Genomic DNA, 21,082 nt, shown 5'->3' on the forward strand with positions numbered 1-21,082 from the left:
TGTCCTTTCACTCCTAGATACTTCAGTATGCATTCTAATAAAGAATTTCCATCTTCTATAACTACTATGTTATTAACACACTTTACCAAAGAAATAATAATTCCTTAATTTAATACAAGTCCATGTACAAATGTTCTGTCTCCAACTATATTTTAATAGTTCAGTTGAACTCAGATCCAAACAACTGCTACATACTGTGTATGAATGTTATATCTCTCTAAATCTAGAATTCCCTTCCCTTCCTTATATCATGGATTTTAAATCACATGCTGGCTAGTTGAAGAAATCATGTCATATGTCTTTGCTGTAATGCCAGATATTCTGATTTTAGCTGAATTGCTTCATTGGCTGTTGTGTTACTTGCTCTCCTGCCTCTCAAATAGCTACAGGTTTGAAATTAACTTTGAAGGCTGAGTATGTTAAGATTGTTACATGAGTACTTCATAGGTGAAGCTGAATTCTTTATAATATATCATATCACGGAGGCACATATGTCCTAGCTCAGTAGATAGAGCATTAGCCTGCGGACTGAAGGGTCCCAGATTCAGTTCCGGTCAAGGGCACATACCTGGGTTGTGGGTTTGATTCCCAGTAAGGGGCATCCAGGGGGCAGCAGATCAATGATGTTTCTATTTCTCCCTCTCTCTTCCTCTCTGAAATCAATAAAAATATATTTAAAGAAGAGGCACATATGACTGTTCATCTCACTTAGCATGATGCTAATTGATCAGTGATTTCTAATGGTGACATTCGCCTCAATATAAATTTCCTTATCAATCTTCTACCTGATAGTTTTAATTGATTTTTTTAAAGTAAGGTGTCAAAACTTCTAATTCTCTAATTTCTTCTGAAATTATTTGCTCACGTTTTATTTAGAAGAGCTATCCTACCTTCACTAGGACTATGAATTTACCATGAAGTAAAATTCATAGCTGAAAGTCAGGATAAATGCTTAATTTTAAAAATCAATTTCTAGAGTAATGAATTGGCATCCTAGCAATCTCCAGTGCTGTATGATGAATTTGTTTTTATATTTTTTCTGTTTGTCAACCTCTACATTCATTATTTTACTCATGACTTTTATTTTAAATGAGGTGAAATTCACATAACAAAATTAAGCATTGTAAATATTACGGACAGCATTAGATCTTTTAATATGAGATTGTGTTGTAATGTAGTCTTTTACTAAATTACCTCTTTTATGGTAGCCTCACAGAACAGCAGCAGCATTCCTCTGGCCACCTTTCGGAGCAGATAGCCTGTTAAATATACTTATCTAGAAATAAATGTAGTCTTAGTAATATGCCATTTTAATATAGTCTAGTTTTCAAAAAAAATTGCCATTTTGTTTCACATACCCAAGTTATAATGAATAATGACTTTCTCTCAAAGAAATGGGATACAGACAAAGCTTAAAGTCCTCTTGACAGTGATGTCTGTGAGTCGTATACCTCTCTCTCTATGGGTAACTACTGGGTTTGGTGTTAATCAATATTACAGTATATTAAATAAAAGCTATGAAATTCTCAAGGCATATAACAATAACCAATAATATACATTTTAAAAGCTTCTTTTTATTCACTTGCTAACTTCTTTCGGTTTTTCTTTTTTTTCTTTTTTTTAATATACTTTATTGATTTTTTACATGGAGGAAGGGAGAGGGATAGAGAGTTAGAAACATCAATGAGAGAGATACATCTATTAGCTGCCCCCTCCACACCCCCTACTGGGGATGTGCCCGCAACCAAGGTACATACCCTTGACCAGAATCAAACCTGGGATCCTTTAGTCCGCAGGCTGACGCTCTATCCACTGAGCCAAACTCGTTAGGGCTCTCGGTTTTTCTTTTAGAAAGATGTAATAATAGCTTCCAATATCATTTTCCCTACATCAACTCAGCATACTCCCCTCCTCAGTCTTTCACAGCCTTGGCTTTCCTTTGTCTACTAGTCACCAGCTATTTTGCCTTCTATTTTAGGTCTTCAAATTTTCTGATTTAAACAGTTTATTGGGTAATTAGCACACACTTGTCCTGGTTGACCTCTGCTTTAAATACAATACCTTTAATTGGAACTAAACTAAACAAAACGAGTATTAAAACATGATGCTTTGGTTTCCTTTGATCCACCTGATAATTTGGTATGAAAAGGAATAGTTGTTACCAGGTTTAGATCAAAGTTCTGTTTGTTTGCTAATAACTGGTTTTCGGACAATAAAACAAAACAATAAAGCAGCCAGTCCTGGGGAATGGGCTTCCAGAAATTCTATGTAGATTTTTCAACTCTGAACTCACCAAACTCGTAGTATTTTCTTTACTTTTTTAATTCCCTTTCCTACCCTCTTTTTTTCCACAGTTGTGTCAGAAATCCACTTCTGGATAGACATAATTTAATGCAAATATGTCAAAATTTTTACTATTCTGATTATGAATACTTGGGACAAGAGTCAGTTAAACTTAAATTAATCAAGACCGAGTTACATATATATTATATGTGTAATACATATAATTATTATAAATATTCTGAAAGAGCTGCTTTACTGAAACTGATATATATACTACATGTGTGTATATACATACTTGTGCACATATGTATACATATATGTATACACACATATGCCCTGCTCTTCTATCTGTTGGCACTATTTTTCATAGAGATCCTGTCTTTATTATCAAAATGACTGCAAAATTCTATTGCATTTTGTTTGGCCACGTACCCTTCCTTGAGTCAGTCTCTGTGGTCAGGAAAATGAAGTGCTTTAAGTTGCACACTAATTTCTGGAATTTAGTTGAGTCAATTCCACCTGAACTTTATGGACTTAGAATTAGGAAAGGCTGTTTCCACTCCAGAGACTTATTAGGAAAGAGATTGCACTATAGCAGCAGAGTTGAGTAGTTATGCCGGAGACCTTATGGCACACAAAGCCTGACATATTTACTGTCTGCAACTTTACTGAAAAACTTGCTAACCCCTCATCTCATTGTTGCTTGAATTTCCTTTCATGAAAAAAATTCTTTCTGAGAACCGTTTTCTAAAAGAGCTAATTATATATATAAATATAACTACTTCCGTGTGTCACCCATTTTACTTATCTAAAATAACATCCCACTTAGAAAACTATTTCAGTAAAAACACAGAAATTCTGGATTCACACCTAAATTATACCAAATTAGACTGTTTTTTTTATCTAAAAGATATTCTTTGCATAAAAGTTAAGTTTTAAAATATCCTATAACCTTTTCCTCCAGCAGCTTCATAGATAAGATTTTCTCTGAATATTCTTAGCTTTTTAATGGCAAGATGAACTTTAAAATGTTAAAGCCATCCTTCAAAAGTACATGCTTCAGCCCTAGCTATTTTAGCTCAGTGGATAGAGCACTGGCCTTCGGACTGAAGGGTCCTGGACTCAATTCCAGCACATGCCTGGGTTGCGGGCTCGATCCCCATTAGGGGGAGTGCAGGAGGCAGCCGATCAGTGATTCTCATCATTGATGTTTCTATCTCTCTCTCCCTCTCCCTTCCTCTCTGACATCAATAAAAATATATTTTAAAAAAGTACATGATTCAGTCGATTGTATTTACTCATTAAAAAAAAAGCTTTTCTTAAAATAGTCAATTGACTAAAGATATGACTATTCCGCCTCAGTAGTTCCACCAAAAATCATGCAGTTTAGATGTTATAATTTACTCGTGGTGCTTTTAGCTATATTTGAATTATAAATAATATTTACTTTGATATTTTGTCTTAAAATTATGTAACACTAACATGTTACTACGCTATGAATCTTCTCTATACTTCATCCTTTTAGAATATGTAAAATACCTACATTTATTTTAATATTTAGGGTTATTTTACATTACTTTTTATTAAAATTTTGTAAAGGTCTTTAGGAAGTGGATTATGTTTTTAAAATATTGTAATATATTTTGCTGTCTTCTGTGTTATATTTTTCCCATTTATAAATTTATCGCAGGTTATACTACAGCTTGCCTAATTTTTCATTTTTTCTTTACATTTTTTTGTCATCTTTCATATGTCATTCACTTTTTGAGACTCAACTGAATGGTGTTTTTCCTCTGTTCATTTGTTATTGCTGAACTTACAGCCCTTTACGTGATAGTCTCCAGACCACTGTGCAGTAGAAATACGATGGGAAATGCAAATGGGAGCCCCATATGTCATCTTCAGTGTTCTAATAGCTGCTGCATTGAAATTAGTTCAAAGGAAGAGTTGAGTTGATTTCAATACATTTTATTTAACCTGATATGTCCTGAATATTAGCATTTCGGCATGTAATTAATATAAAATATTAATTTGATATTTTACTCCCTTTTTTCTTAAGTCTTTGAAATCCAGCTTCTATTTGACACTTACTACACATCCTAGACCATTAGGGCTTAATTGAACTCTTATTTGAATTTTAAGTATTCTCTAGTTTTTAATTTTTTTAATAAATATTGTTGAAAGTATTACATATGTCCCTTTTTCCCCCCATTGCCTTCTCCCATCTCCCTCCCCCCCAAGCCTTCACCACCCTACTGTCTGTGTCTATGGGTTATGCATATGCATATGAGTTCATCAGTTGATCTCTTCCCTCCCCCCTCTAGCCTCCCCTGCCTTGCCTCTGAGGTTTGACAGTCTATGTTTTTATGTTTCTGGGTCTATTTTCATTCATCAATTTATGTTGATCATTACTCTCCTAAATAAACTTCTTAGAAAGTTTAGTACTTTTTTGGATTGCAGATAAATAGAATCTTGCGTAAATCATTTAAGTTTGGGTGTTCTTGTTCTATAAAATAACAGTGCAGACAGTGCAAATTAGTCACATCAGCCTAATATAATGGATAAAAATGCACAAAATATTTTAGATAAACTAAATTATTATTTGCTAATCTTGCTTAGCCCAAGATTAATAAATATTTAAACACCACATATTCACTTCCAGAGATGTTGTTTTAATATCAGGGATTATGGACAAATTTTATGTCATTTTTATTACTTAGTTGATTTAGTTTGGAGATGTGTTAAGTATTATTTATTGCATGCTCTGACTCAAATAGATAATTCAATTTTGACCTAAAGGGTAATCTAATTAATTTTGATAATATACTTTTATTTTCTTTTAAATTCAGTTTTAAGTTTATTGCCATTTACTTTAATGTGTACATTTATGTATATTTCTGTGTCTCAAAAATTATTTTAGCAGCATTTATTTTTTAAATATAGCAATAATAGAAATAAAAATGCCTAAATTTGAGCTCATAGCCTAAAACTCTGCCTTTACAAATGATCTTATACCAATAAAGTTTATTTAATGATGATTTATTTAATGGTAGTGGCCATAATAGATCATCATACAGTATTATTAAATTATTTATCATGCTAAAAAGATACAGTGCTGGCCCTAACTGGTTTGACTCAGTGGATAGAGTGTTGGCCTGTGGACTGAAAGGTCCCAGCTTCGATTCCTGTCAAGGGCATGTACCTTGGTTGCGGGCACATCCCCAGTAGGGGGTGTGCAAGAGGCAACTATCGATGTTTCTCTCTCATAGATGTTTCTAACTCTCTGTCCTTCTCTCTTCCTCTCTTTAAAAAAAAAAATCAATAAAATATATTTAAAAACACACACATTTGAATTGTTAAAAAAATAAATAAAAAGATACAGTGCTCTCATAGAAAATATGAATGTGACAACTATTAGAAAAAAGAGAAGGGATCCTTAAACTAGGATTGTAAGCAGTCTGTAGGGAAAATTAGGGTAATGGATAGCAAGTGAGAGAACAGGACTTCCCAATTTTATCTCTTGTCAGTTCTTTGACAGTTTTAGAAAACTGAAAGAAGGTAATTATTTCCCCTCGTAACCACTGTTTGTTAATAACTGATTCTGGGGCAGGATGTGCACAGGTCTCATTGGATTCTTTGAGTTTTGTTTTTTATTTGAGAGGCCCAGGCATTCCATGTATCAGAGCTTCTGTTAATGTGTAGATATAACAGTAAATACATATCCATATCTATATCTATCTATCTATACATCTATATCTATCTATCTATCTATATATCTATATATCTATATCTATATCTATCTATCTATCTATCTATATATATATATATATATATATATATATATATATCTTGAGTACAAGATCTTTAGTGTGGTTTTCCAATATATACAGGGTAGGGCAAAAGTAGGCTTACAGTTGTAATATAAATAATATAATAATACTAAAATCAACTGTTTGCATACTCACAACTGTAAGCCTACTTTTGCCCACCCATTATACTGATAATTTTCAAATTAAATGTCCATTTACATTTTATTTTAAAGCCATTATTCTGCTCTCTTTATACTAGTGGAGTGGGAGTGTAACTATTTTGCTCTCTTTTCGTTGGCTCATAGGATGCCATTATTTTCACTTTTTCTACTGTATTGACTACTGCTTCTCAATATAGTTCTTCTTTCTAAATTCCCACCCCCTATTCTCAGTTCCCACTCCCTTACCACTCAAACATTGGTGAACTTCAGAATTCCCTTTCTGTGTATTTACAGATTTCATAAATGTGGCCATTCATAAAATAAGAGTACTAGTATTTCAAAACAGGTTAGAAGAACAAAAGGTTTTAATAATGTTTTACATATTTTAATATATCAATGATTTATGTTACTTTTCAATAAATCTGTTATTCTTTTAGAATTCAAACCTGATTCATCAGAAAGTGTCTCCTCCTAATGATCGACAAGGATCTCCAATATTATCATTCATCGTTCTCGAACAGTTTAATGCCATTCGCTTAGTGCAAAGTGTTCACCAGTCTCTTGCTGCTCTCAGCAAAGTCATCAGAGGAACAACCTTACTGAGTTCAGAAGTACAGAAATTGGCAAGTGCTTTATTAAACCAAAAGGTAAGCCAGTACTAAGTATGTGTTTTTACTTCATTATTTTATAAATCACCTTTCTATTATGTGCATATTTGTCAGATGTCTCATAGTTAATAGAAACAGCATACCCAAGTTAAACTAGCTTAAGCCATGTTGGCATTAATTGGCTCATGTAACTGAAGAATCCAAGGTAACTGTCATTAAGTCATCTTAATGAAGGAACTTAAAATTGTCATTAGGATCTCAGCTTGTATTATACTGGTATATCTACCTATCCAGTCATTGTGTGTGTGTGTGGGGGGGGGGGGGTGAGCACGCGTGTGCGATTTCACTTTGGGGCTGGTCCTCTATACAGGATGGATTCTAGCAGCCTGAGTCTTATGTCTTCTGAGCTCCATGTGAACATAAGGAACATCTGTTTCCTCATAACTCAAACAAAAATGTTGGCTTTGATCCAAACTGCATGCCTCATGTTTTATGTCTAGTCCCATACTGATTCTGGGGGCGGAGTGTGCACAGGTCCCATTGGCTAGGGCTTCAGCCAAATGCCTCTCCCAGGAGCTGAGGATGGATTCAGCTTCATCTGTAACATATACTGCAAGAAAGAGAAGGATGGTTACCCAGTAGGAAATCGGGCTACTTTTAGCAGAAAAAAAAGAAATCACCATGTCTCTTGCTGAATAATTGGGCCATTTTAAATGTAAAATCCACTTGTTTCAGATTTGTTGGATAGAAGCAAAATCTTTGTAGTAGATCGACTTTAGCTGTTTGGAGAATATAAACTTCACAGAATTTGGCATCTAGAGAAGATTTCACTAGGGCTCTATAGGAATCTAGAAAGAAAACGGTTGTGTGTTTTCTCCTGCTGTTTACTTCAATATAGAGAAACCTCTGATAGTCCTCCTGGGAGACCTTCTCTGTTTAAATACAAAAGATAGCCTTTGTAGAACGTCCTATACTTTCTCATCAATATGAAAAAGTTTTCTTTCTTGGTTTGGACTGCCATAACCATAGATTGGGTGGCTCAAACAACAGAAGTTTATTGCTCATAGTTCTGGAGGCTGGGAAATCCAAGATCAAGCTGCCAGCACATCTAGTGCCTGGTGTGGCCCACTTCCTGGTTTGCTGATGGCCGTCTTCTTGCTGTGCCCTCACAGAGCAGAAGGGAAAGAGGAACAAGCTCTCTGCTGCCTCTTCTTGTGAACACACTAATCCCATCAGGAGAGTTCCACCCTATGACCTAATTACCTTTGAAAAACCTCATTTCCAAATAGCATATCAGGGATTGGGACTTCAGCATATGAATTTTGAGGTATAGAAACTGTCAGTCCCTCACAATACCCAATTATTTTCCATATATACAAAAAGACCTGCTCTAACAACCTTATGTTCCTTTTCCTTTACCTTGAAATAAAATCAGCTTTGCATTATTAGTCTTTCCTTTGTCTGTAGATTACTATTGCTATTAATCAACTGTGATTATCAAACTATTGTTGTACTGTATTATACTACAAATTATGACTAATCTGTTTTTAATTTGAAAGTAGGCATAATATCAGTCATGAAAGCTCTTTGATATACTGAAGAAACCAGTGGGAAAGCATTCTGAGATTTTGAGGAACTTTACTAATTTAATCACCACAATAAAACTACTAGATGGTATTACTATTATCCCAATTTTATTGTGAGAAACCTGAAGCAGAAGGGTGTTAAACAACATGGCCAGACTCACACAAAGAATGGTTGCAGAGTCAGGATTTGAACCAAGGCAGGTCTGTTACCATAATAAATGTAAATTACTTAAATTTATACCAAAGGAAAATACTCACGAGAGTCTGTTTCTTTAAAATGAACTAATGCTTTATAAGGGTAAATTATTTGGTATGGAATAATTTAGGAGAATAACTATAAGAATATGATATATAGTGAAGTATAGTAAAATTCAAGTTAAATTAGATTTTGAGGTCTTTAATGCCAAAGAAAAGAGTGAATTAAATGCTGTAGGCAATAAGAATGTTTTTATGTAGAAATAATGTAGCAAAATGACTATGAATGTGGCCTCAAAAATAGGTCTGCTGTTTGAATCCTGTTCTATCACTTAGTAGCTGTGTGACTTTGTGCAGGTCCCTTAAACCTCTCTAACTTTACTTTTTTCATTTGTAAATTAGAATAGTAAAGGTACCCACCTCATGGGACAGTTGTGAGAATTAAATTAAATTGTGAGTAAGGTGCTGGCAGATGGCCAGCACCCTACAACTGTTAGCTGTTTTTGTTATTGTTACATCGGGGAATTTTATTGTGTAAAGAATAGCTCTTAGAGTATTCATCTGGTAGTATTGTGCAAAATGATTTTATAGATGTAGGAACATCATATAGGTTACTCTGTTCATCTCAACAGGTGGTTAGGGCATGGAATAGAGTAGTTCGAGAGGGTTCTGTAAGATATTAATGAAGAATATAAAAGGTAATTGGCAAACCCTTTTTTTGTTTGTTTCACTTCTACTGTCAATCATTCTGGGTGACCTTTAACACAGCATTTGAAAAAATGAATAATTTAACTTTAAATTATTTTCTATGATTGTAATACAATGTGTCTTACATTAAATCATATTGAAAGATACCAAAAAACTAAATGGGCTTTGTTATAAGAAATACTTTTCTTGATTAAGCCAAAGTATATTTTAGAGAGAGGTCATTGATGTTTAATTCCTTATAACATTTCTTCCTCTTCCCTTGACCCTTTAAGATCTGTTAAGTACTTACATATTTTGCATAGCGATAGGATCAATTGACTTATTTCTTAATTAAAATGTGTTTATGTAAGATGTAGACAATATCATTATAAATTTATTAAATTATGTATTGTACATTACACTTTGAAGTAAGAAATGCAGCCTCTGAAATATTATTTTTTTGATGTTTTCTTTTTTTTATTGCTTAAAGTATTACAAAGGGTATTACATATGTGTGAAATATTATTTTTTAAACATTTTTATAATTTGCATGAAAATGAATTTGTTAAATTTCTTTCAAAAGATAAAAAATGTGTTTTGCAAAGCACATTTCAATTATATCATAGATAGTGTCTTTGGAAATATTTCAGGGTCTTTGGGGAAACTCAAATGAGATTAGGCTGACTTTAACTAAGACAATATCAGTAAATTAGTTTCTGACATTTCACTTTCTAATGAGTTTTACCAAAAACTGAATCCAGTGCTGTCGCATTTATTTTACGATAAAAATTTAATGTTTTGTTAAATTTGAATGTGACAAGTTCAATATTTTCTGATATGAATTAATGTAATTTATGAAGTAGCTCAGTACTTGATATTTTCTTTACTGTGTCTGACATGTGTGGAGAAAAGAGAACCCCTGTACACTGCTGATGGGATTGCAGACTGGTGCAGCCATTAATGAAAACATTATGGAGTTTCCTCAAAAAATTAAATATGGAAATGCCATTTGACCCAGTGATCCCACTTCTAGGGCTATATACTAAGAAACCTGAAACACCAATCAGAAAGAATGTATGCACTCCTATGTTCATAGAATCACAATTTACAATAGCTAAGATTTGGGAACAGCCCAGGTGCCCATCAGTAGACAAGTGGATAAAAAAGCTGTGGTACATTTACACCATGGAAGACTATGCAGCAGTAAAAAAGAAGAATCTCTTACCCTGTGAGACAGCATGGAGGGACCTGGATAGTATTATGCTAAGTGAAATAATTCAGTCACAGAAAGACAATTATCACATGATCTCACTCATATGTGGAATCTAAGTAACAAAATAAACTGATGAACTGAGTGAATCCAGGGACACAGCAGCATGGAACAGAGTGCAGAATCTGGGAAGGAAGGTGGGGGAAGGTGAGTGGGTGGAAGGTGATCAACCAAAGATCTTGTATGCACATATGCATAACCCATGGACACAGACAATAGGGTGGTGAAGGCCTGGGGCAGGTGGTGGGGGCGGATGGAGAGGGGAATTGGGAGATAAAGGGACATAATACTTTCAACAATAAAGAGTTATTTTTAAAAAGAAAAAGAGGTTGGCTTACCTGCCAGCATAACCACTACCTGAGGCTTTGTCCTGATGATGTATGTCTGTGGGGCCTTATCAGGGACTGGCCAGCTTCAGTCTACAGTGGCCAGTCCCCGGAGGTCTGGGAGCTCCAAACCGGATCCAGAGGGTGGCCTTGCTGGACTGGCTGAATTCCGACCTGGAGGGGCCAGGCTAGTCTGATTTCCAGTGGCCTTCCCTTCCGCACCTTGGGCAGGGACTAGGTGGGGGTCTCAGGTTTGGGCATGTCTTGGCTCAGTGTCCTTCCTTGTTGCATTTGAAGCATCGTCCCGAAGGAGGTTTAGCCCCTGACTTACCCTAGGAGGACCGGCACTTCGTTTGGGGTTCATGAGAGCAGTGGCTATAAGCTGAAAGGCCTCCTTCTGGGCCTCAGCTTTAGCCTGACCTCGCTTTTGTCTTTGATTTGGGTCTCCTCATCTCTATTATTAAAGACATAAAGGCTAGGTTAACCAGGCCTTTTGAGGGGGGGTTGCAGACCTGTGTCTGTTTTTCAAAGTTTATGGCATATGTCCGGGGCTGATTGGGATAGACAATGGATGTTCAGAAGAAGGGTTCCCTCTCTTAAGGTGGGGTCTAAGGTGGTAAACTTCTAAAGGCCTCTGTGAGGCGGGAGAGGAAGAGAGCTGGGTTTTTGTTGGGGCCCTGAGTGATTTTATTGTTTTTCATAGTTGACTGCCTTACTAGTATGAGCAGCCTTTTTGAGTCTGGCAATGACACAGGTGATTATATGGCTACAGAGCTGGTGCCCTGGAGAATTATCCTGATAGTCCCATCTCAGGTGAATTTGGGGTACCTCTTCAGCATCAACTGGGTTGGCCACCTTGTCCTGTCTATGGAGGCCACCTTGTCCTGTCTTTGGAGGCCATGGGCATAGTCCTGAGCTACTAGCCCAATGTGTTCTTTCTCTTCTGGGGTGAGAGAGGAGGACAGGATGTCATAGATATCGTGCCAGATCAGGTCATAGGACTGGGTCAGGTACTCAAATTCCTTGGGAAAGGTGGTCAGGTTGATGGATAAAGACCCAAGATGCCTCTCAATCTGTGCAAGGTTGGACATGGAAAATGGGATGTATTCCCAGACAGTACCCTCAATTCCTGCTTCTTCCCTCAGGGGTAGAATGAGAGTGGGAATAGAAGTGGCTGTTCAGGAAGCCAGTCTTTGGGTGCCCGAGATTGAGTGTTAGGTGAGGAAAAGTCTGTATTGGAGCTCTTGTTCTCAGAATTTGGGCTCTCAGGAGCCTGGGGAGAAGGTGGTTGCTAGTTGGGAGGGTCTGGGTTTTCATTATCTACATCAGGTAAGGGAGGGGACGTGTAAGGGGGTGAAGGTCTGTGGTCTGCTGGATCAAAAGTAGATTCAGATCAGAAATGTTAGGGGTATGATGTTTTGTGTTAAGGAAAAGAATCTCATGGGTAGAGCAGGACTGACAGAGAGAGGGTGGGGACTGAAGGGTGAAAAAGGCCTGGATGTAAGCAATCTCTGACCATTTTCCATTGCAGTGACAGCAATTCTCTAAATTGTGCCATGTGGCCCTAGCTGATTTGGCTTAGCAGAAAGAGCATCTGCCTGGGGACTGAAGGGTCCCAGGTTAAATTGCAGTCAAGGGCATGTACATAGGTTGCAGGCTTGATCCCCAGCCCTGGCTGGGGTGTATGTGAAAGCAACCAATTAATGTGTCTCTCTCACATCAATGTTTCTTTCTCTGTCTCTCTCCCTTGTACTCTCTCTGAAAACCAATGGGAAAATGTCCTCAGGTGAGGATTTTAAAAAAACAATAGTAAATAAATTGCACAATGTGTTAAAATTGAAAGTGCCGTTTTCAGGCCATTGAGACGTAGTATCTAGTTTATGTTGTGGCCAAACAGTGACACAAAAGAAAATGAGGTGCTTGGGCCTGATCTCCCCCATGAGTGTGCAGTGGGAGTGTAGTGTGGTCCACGAGAGAGGAAGGGTGAGTGACAGGCCACAAATCCAAATGGGACTGTTTAGGGCAGGCATCCCCACCACTAAACAGATCACCATGAAAAATGAGGGTTGACCCTCCAGACTGGGCATCCCCAGTCCAGAAGGACCCAAAGTCAAATGGCTAAGGAGTCTTCTGGCCCAGCGCTAGGACTTTCGAGACGAGAGGACTTTTGAGAAGTCAGTGAGAGTGAGTGGGCAGAAGACCAGAAGACTGGAGACTGTGGAAAATTGGCCTGTGTGGGATGGAGGGTCAGCAATGAAAAAGGAGAGGTTCCTGATCCGGCACCCTCCTTGGCTGGTTCGGGAGGGCCCACAAGGGAGGGAGACTAACTGAGGCCTGCGATCGTGTCACCCTCAGTAGGATTTGGAGGTAAGTCCAGGATGAGCTGCCATTGCCTAGCAGGGTGACTGAAGCCATGGCAATGGCTCCCCTTTCCCATGGAACCCTCTCGGGTTTCGGCACCAAATGTTAGGGTCACTGAAGGAGGAACACACAAGGCCCAAAGGGTAAAGAATTACAAATTTGTTAGGTCATCTGGATACCAGATGGGCTGGGCCCCAAATGATGCCAGCACCCAGGGACAGGGAGTCAGAAGTTTTAAAGGACTCCGGCCAGGCTCTCCTGTGTGAAGAATTCTCTGGGAAGATCTGGATCCTGGGAAGGTCTGGAGTGGAAGGATAATGGTCTTAGCAAGTGGAATGTGGTCTCAGAGAAAGGGAATCAGTTGTGAAGCGGTCTAAAGGCCAGTTCCCAGGGGAGGGGGTATTGATTCAATTATGTGATCAGACCTAACAATAAGTAAATGCTTAGAACAGTGCCTGCCCCTGTAAGCGCTGCAGAAGTGCTTGCTATTGTTATCTTTCTCATGCAGGCCCGCATTGGTCCATGCCTACTAGTATATTACAGCAGCTTCCAGACTTCCCTGAGTGCAGTTTCACTCCCCTAAGCCTGCTCCCTAGTTCACTAGGGTAATCGTTTTAAAACCCAAGTCTGATTGTGTCACTTTTGCTGGGTAAAGCTTAATTTAGGTTAGCATTGCTTTCCAGTTTAAACTCCTTAAAACCACATTCAAACACTTCTTGGTCTCCTCCTTAAATCATCGTTCCAGGTCCCTGGAAGTTTGTACCTTTTTTACACATCCCCCCCTCTGGCAACCATCAGTTTATTCTCAGAAAATATGAGTTTGTTGCCCTGGCTGGTGTTGCTAAATGGTTAGAACATTGACCCATGAACCTAAGGGTCACAGGTTCGATTCCAAGTTAAGGGTAAGAACCTGGATTGTAGGTTCTGTTCCTGGCCCTAGTCAGGACACAGAAGGCAATCAATCAATGTGTGTCTCTCAGACATGCTGATTGGTTGCCTTCAGCATACTCCCCTACCAGGCCAGGGATAACACCTGCAACCCAGGTACCTGCACTTGGCTGGAAATCAAACGCATGACCCTTCGGTGCACAGGCCCAATGTTCTATCCACTGATCCACACTGGCCGGGGCCTATTAATCTTTCCTAAATTTATGTACAGTTTACTTTTATTTCAAACTACACTAATAAAAAACAAAGATGCAAATTGACTGTACCTTCGCTATGCCCTAAGCCACGCCCACCAGCCAATCAGAGCGACTATATGCAAATTAACCCAACCAAGATGGCAGCCGGCAACCACAGAGCTGGAGCAAGCAGGAGGCTTGTTTGCTCGGGTGATGGAGGAAGCCAAGCTTTCCGCCAGCCCTGAGCCGGCTGAGGCCTCTGCTCATGGCAACAAAGTTTCAATTATAGAAGACAAATAAATCCCAGATACCTGCTTCCAGCCAGCCTCCACTGGGAGCTTCGGGGGCGGGGGCCGTGGCCAGCCTGCAAACAGCCATTAGCCCCTCACCCAGCCTGGCCACACACTCATGGGGTGAGGGTCCCCGCTGGGGGGCCGTGGCCAGCCTGAAAATGGCCCTCAGCCCCTCACCCAGACTGACCAGGCACCCCAGCAGGACCCCCCCACCCTGAAGGGGGTGTGACCAGCCTGCAAACAGCCATCAGCCCCTCACCCAGGCTGGCCAGGCACTCATATAATAAAAGGGTAATATGCAAATTGACCCTAACAGCAGAACGACTGGGAATGACTGGTCACTATGACACACACTGACCACCATGGGGCAGATTCTCAATGCAGGAACTGCCCCCTGGTGGTGAGTGTGCTCCCACAGTGGAGCTCTGCTCAGCCACAAGCCAGGCTGACGGTTGCAAGTACAGCGGTGGTGGTGGGAGCCTCTCCTGCCCCTTCAGCAGTGCTAAGGATGTCCAACTGCAGCTTAGGCCTGCTCCCCGCTGGCAAGTGGACATCCCCCGAGGGCTCCTGGGCTGCCAGGGGGATGTCTGACTGCCAGCTTAGGCCCAATCCCCCAGGGAGCACCGGGCCTCTAGTATTTAATATTAAAAAGTGTTTTGGGTTTAAAAAACTGTGTCTCAAATCAACGTGTTTTGTTTTTTTTCCTCTCTCTCTCCCCATCCTCACTCCCTTCTACTCTCTCTAAAAATCAATGGAAAACTATCCTGAGATATATTAACAAATATATACACACACACACACACACACACACACACACACACACACACACTAGAGGCACGGTGCACAAAACTTTGTGCACTCGGGGGGGTCCCTCAACCCGGCCTGTGCCCTCTCACAGTCTGGGACCCCTCGGAGGATGTCCACCTGCTGGCTTAGGCCCGCTCCCTGGGGGATCAGGCCCAAGCTGGCAGTCAGACATCCCTCTGGCAGCCCAGCAGCCCTCAGGGGATGTCCACTTGCCAGCAGGGAGCAGACCTAAGCTGCAGTCGGACATCCTTAGCGCTGCTGAGGAGGCGGGAGAGGCTCCTGCCACCACTGCTGTTCTGGCAGACATCAGCCTGGCTTGTGGCTGAGCAGAGCTCCCCCTGTGGGAGTGCACTGACCACCAGGGGACAGCTCCTGCATTGAGCATCTGCCCCATGGTGGTCAGTGTGTGTCATATTGACCAGTCATTCCCAGTCGTTCTGCTGTTAGGGTCAATTTGCATATTACCTTTTTATTATATAGGATAGAGGCCTGGTGCACGGGTGGGGGCCAGCTGGTTTGCCCTGAAGGGTGTCCCGGATCAGGGTGGGGGTCCCACTTGGGTGCCTGGCCAGCCTGGGTGAGGGGCTGATGGGTGTTTGCAGGCTGGTCACACCCCCTTCAGGGTGGGGGGTCTCCACTGGGGTGCCTGGCGAGCCTGGGTGAGGGGCTGATGGCTGTTTTTAGGCTGGTCACACCGCCTTCAGGATGGGGGTCCCCACTGGGATGCCTGGCCAGCCTGGGTGAGGGGCTGAGGGCCGTTTTCAGGCTGGCCAAGCCCCCCGGCGACAGAAGCTCCCAGCCTCTCCTTTTTTTCTTTTTTTTTTTTCATTCTGGGATTTATTTACCTTCTTTAATTGAAGGGTGGAGCCTTGAGTGGAGCTCAGAGCCAGCCAGGGCAGGCGGGAAGCTTGGCTTCCTCCATCGCCAGGGGCAACCCAAGCCTCCTGCTCGCTCCAGCTCTGTGGCCATGACCGGCTGAAAGGAGGTATTTGGGGCTTATTTATCTTTTATAATTGAAACTTTGTTGCCTTGAGTGGAGCTCAGAGCCAGCTGTGGCAGGCGGGAAGCTTAGCTTCCTCCATCACTGGAGCAACCAAGCCTCCTGCCTGCTCTGGCTCCATGGCTGCCGGCCTCCATCTTGGTTGGGTTAATTTGCATATAGTCGCTTTGATTGGCTGGTGGTGTGGCTTAAGGCGTAGCAAAGGTATGGTCAGTTTGCATCTTTGTCTTTTATTAGTGTAAATATGAGTTTGTTTGTATTTTTTTTTAGGTTCCCCATATAAGTTAATACCATGTACATGGTATCTCCTGTTCCATGTCTGACTTTTATCACTTAGCATAATGCTCTCTAGGACTATCCATGTTGTTGAAAATGACAAGATTTCATTCTTTTTTATGGCTGAATATTTCAGCTTCCTTATCCATTCATCTGTCTGTAGACACCTAGGTTGCTTCCATATTTTGGCTATTGAAAATATATAATACTAGAGGCCCAGTGCACAAAAATTTGTGCACTGTCGGGGCGGAGTGTCCATCAGCCCCACTTGTGCCCTCTCACAGTCTGGGACCCCTAGGGAGATAACGACCTGCTGGCTTAGGCCTTTTCCTGGGTGGCAGAGGGCAGGCCCAATCCCTAGGTGCAGCCCCTGGTTGGGCTCAGAGCAGGGCCGATTGGGGAGTTGGGGTGCCGCCCCCTGTCATGCACAGAGCAGGGTGGATTGTGAGGTTGCGATGCCACCCCAGTCACACTCAGGGTAGGGCCGATTGGGGGGTTGGGGCGCCGCCCCCTGTCACACTCAAGGCAGGGTCGATGGGGAGGTTACAGCGCCACCCCGTCACGCACAGAGCAGGGCAGATCAGGGGGTTGTGATGCCACCCCTGTCACGCACAGCGCAGGGCCGATCAGGGGTTGGGGAGCTCCCCCCGTCACGCACAGAGTAGAGCCGATAGGGGAGTTGGGGCACCGCCCCCTGTCACACACAGCAGGGCGGATCAGGGGGCTGGGGTGCCGCCCCCTGTCACCCACAGAGCAGGGCCGATCAGGGGTAGAGGCACCCCCCCGTCACACTCAGGGTAGGGCCGATGGGGAGGTTGCAGCTCCACCCCATCACACACAGAGCAGGGCCGATCAGGGGGTTGGGGCATCTTCCCCTGTCACAAACAGAGCAGGGCTGATAGGGAGGTGGTGGCCTAGCCCCCTGTCACACACAGAGCCGTAGGGCAATCAGGGGGTTTGGGCACTGCCCCCTGTCATGCTGCTCCAGGGGCCAGGAGGCCTCGTGGCTCCGCTGATCCCAGTGCTGGGAGGCCTCGTGGCTCCGCTTGTCACAGGGGCAGTGAGGCCTTGCTGCTCCGCTGATCCAGGTGCCAGGAGGCCTTGCGACTCCGCTGATTCTGGTGCTGGGAGGTTCTGCTGATCCCGGTGCCAGGAGGCGTTGCGGCTCCGCTGATCCTGGGTTCGGGAGGCCTCGCGGCTCTGCTGATCCGGTGCTGGGAGGCATATTACCCCTTTACTATATAGGATAGAGGCCTGGTGCACGGGTAGGGGCCGGCTGGTTTACCCTGAAGGGTGTCCCGGATCAGGGTGGGGGTCCCACTGGGGTGCCTGGCCAGCCTGGATGAGGGGATGATGGCTGTTTGCAGCTGGTCACACCCCCTTCAGGGTTGGGGTCCCCACTGGGATGCCTGGTCAGTTTGGGTGAGGGGCTGAGGGCCGTTTTCTGGCTGGTGGGTGACTGAAGCTCCCAACCTCTCCTTTTTTTCTTTTCTTTTTTTTTTTTTAATTCTGGATTTATTTACCTTCTATGGCTGTCACTGGAGCTCAGAGCAGGGTTTAGCTCTGAGGCTCAGCTCCAGCTCTGAGACCTCGGCTGCTGAAAGCAGGGATCTGGGTTTGTTTGGGTTCTATAATTGTAACACTGTTGCAGTCCTTCTCGCTCCAGCTCTGAGAGCTGAAAGCAGGTTTCTGGGGATTGTTTAGGTTCTATAATTGCAACATAGTTGCTTAGAGTGCAGCTCAGAGGCCCACAGCGGCAGGCGGGGAACCTTGGCTTCCTCTATCACTGGAACAAGCAAGCCTCCTGTTTGCTTCAGCTGCCTGGCTGCCGGCCGCCATCTTGGTTGGCAGTTAATTTGCATATCTCGCTGATTAGCCAATGGGAAGGGTAGCGAAGTTACGGTTAATTACCGTTTTTCTCTATTATTAGATAGGATTATATATATAAGCTTAATTTGGACCCTTTTTAAATTGCAGTGTCCTCTCACATGGCAGAGCAAGTGGGAAGGCCCAGAAGACCCTTTACAGTACCTCCGAGGGCTTGTGTCTCGTGCCCTTGCAATACAGGTAAGACTAAATCATTTAGTGACTCCACTGCATGACTGTGCAATTGTTGTATTATACATACACATTGAGATAACTTTTTTGCTAGCAACTAGTGAGAATATTATGATTTTGTACATAAACAACCATTTAATTTTTATTTCCTCATCTGTTATTTTATATACCATTTTAAGTATATTCTTTCTGCTTATTGTGTCTTTTCATAATTTTTGAGAATTTAGAGAAAAGTCTACAATACAGATGGATTATACAGAGAATAACTGAAACTGACTCAGCTGTGACTGATTTCCTTTAGGGAATGTTATTCCTCTCTCTTCAGCCCCTCTCACTCCCCAATAGAGAGCTGCTTTTTCTTTTTTCCCCTCAAATTGATCAATTATTTTTCAGAGTGATCCCATTAGGTAACTGCAGGAAAATTCAATAGAACAGGGATGATGTAGAGGGAAGAAGAGTGATTTTATTTTAATAATAACAAATGGTGCACGTTGGTTGGTGCATGCAGTGTATCCCCTTGCCTGTGGTTTTGCATTGATGTCTGAGTACTTCATCCTCTGCTGTGGCACCTGTTTCACAAACAGCCTTTTTTAAATCACATCAACTTCTAATATCATATGAGTAACTTGATTAGTGTCCTTCCAGGTGCAGCCGTCTTCACCCATGCTTTTGTTAGGCGTGCGCACTCCTGTCAGCATCTTTAACCTTGTCATCACTCATTGTGCTGCATCACTGAACCCTAGAAGGTACATATCCCTCCTTTACCACAAGCACATTTCCCTCTTACTTTCTCGCTGCCTTAGACTTTCCAGACCCTTTCTGCTCAGTGTTCTCCCAGTTTGTCTCTTTCCTGATCCTGCCCAGGTCTGCATGGAACCATAGCCCATACTTAAACCAGTCTCTCCCCAGGACCATAACTGACTTTCCTCCATGCTTTATCTTTCCTGAAAACCATTCAACTTGGATCGGTCTCTGTCAGTGCACCAGCTGCCGAGCTCTGCTAGTGGAACTTCAGATATGAAGGGTTCAGCGTTGGGTGTACCCTGAGCATCGCTGCTGTTTTCCACAATGAAGGTTTCAAACCTTCATTACTTTTCTGAAGACCCCCATGCTACCTCCCCTTTTCCTAAGCAGGACACCTTCCCTTTGCAGAGAAAATGCAGGCTATGCACTATGACCACCTGAAAATTCCTGCACTTCTTCCCACCTAAGTTGAACCCACTCTCCTCACTTCTGTTCTAATACAGAGCAAGTTGACCTTCTGCCACTGAAGGCCCATCCTCAGAGCTTGATCCCTGTTCTCATCTGTGTAGACACCTCCACCAGGGGCTGTTTTGTTGTTTCCTCTCTTCATACTCTATCCTGCCAGCCTACAAATGGGATCCGGGACTCATCTGAATGTTCGTTAGGCCTCTAGCAAAACCAGTCTCTAAGTTGTTGTGTTACTGGAGGAAAAGTTACTGGACATGAAAATGAGGTTACAATTAGCTGTGTATATGCCTGGACATCATCTTTCAATAAATGCCGAAAAATTGGGGGGAAAGAAGGGAAGGAGAATGGAGAAGGCAGAGAGGAAGGGCAAATAGCCGATGGGTGTTCTTAGAAGAATATAGAAATTCTCTGAAGGTCTTGTATGTTATAATTGCACAGCTATGATAATTTATAAGTTCATATATATATGTCAGTATTGTTTGCTTTTTTTAGATTATTTTTATAAAGAGCAAAAACTATATTTGCTGCAACTAGTATCCTATATTACACCGTGTGTTTTAAGTTCACTTAATATTTATACTATGTGTACATAGTGATATATTGTTGATACTGAAATTAATATTGAAAAGAATTTTACGTACATTTTTATGTTTTTCTGACATGATTATTCATATTGAATGTATTGAATACTGGTCATCAAAACTGAAAAATATTCTATAGTGTAATTTTCTTAAAAGCTTTCTAGCCATTTAGCCTTTATTGTAATGTGACATACCCACCTAACCCTCAAATAACTTTCAGGCTTAATCATAGCTTATTTTCTATCTTTCCAAACAGGAAATATGTAATATTCATTATTTCTATCACCACTTAGGGTTTCTTTTTATTGTTTTGTTTTCAGACCTTAATATTTTTTCAATTATAAATGTACAAAGATATCTACTTCCCTAAGGTTAAGCTTTAAAGTTTGGGGCTCACTTGCCATCCGTTTCAGGGTCTGCTAGGAGCTTTGTTTACATATGTGCT

General features: G+C 41.6%; 1 protein-coding gene across 3 annotated transcripts in view; it reads left to right on the forward strand.

Moving 5' to 3' along the window:
- The window catches only part of DYNC2H1 (dynein cytoplasmic 2 heavy chain 1), a 305,024-nt gene that overhangs the window by 243,089 nt on the left and 40,853 nt on the right, over nt 1-21,082 (forward strand). For all 3 annotated transcript variants that reach the window (XM_059707923.1, XM_059707921.1, XM_059707922.1), the window contains 2 exons: nt 6,691-6,900; nt 18,764-18,853. In XM_059707923.1, coding sequence (XP_059563906.1) covers nt 6,691-6,900; nt 18,764-18,853 — 300 coding nt within the window. The remainder of the gene's footprint in view (nt 1-6,690; nt 6,901-18,763; nt 18,854-21,082) is intronic.

Source organism: Myotis daubentonii, chromosome 9 (genome assembly GCF_963259705.1).
Source record: "Myotis daubentonii chromosome 9, mMyoDau2.1, whole genome shotgun sequence".
In the NCBI taxonomy this organism is placed as follows: Eukaryota; Metazoa; Chordata; class Mammalia; order Chiroptera; family Vespertilionidae; genus Myotis; species Myotis daubentonii.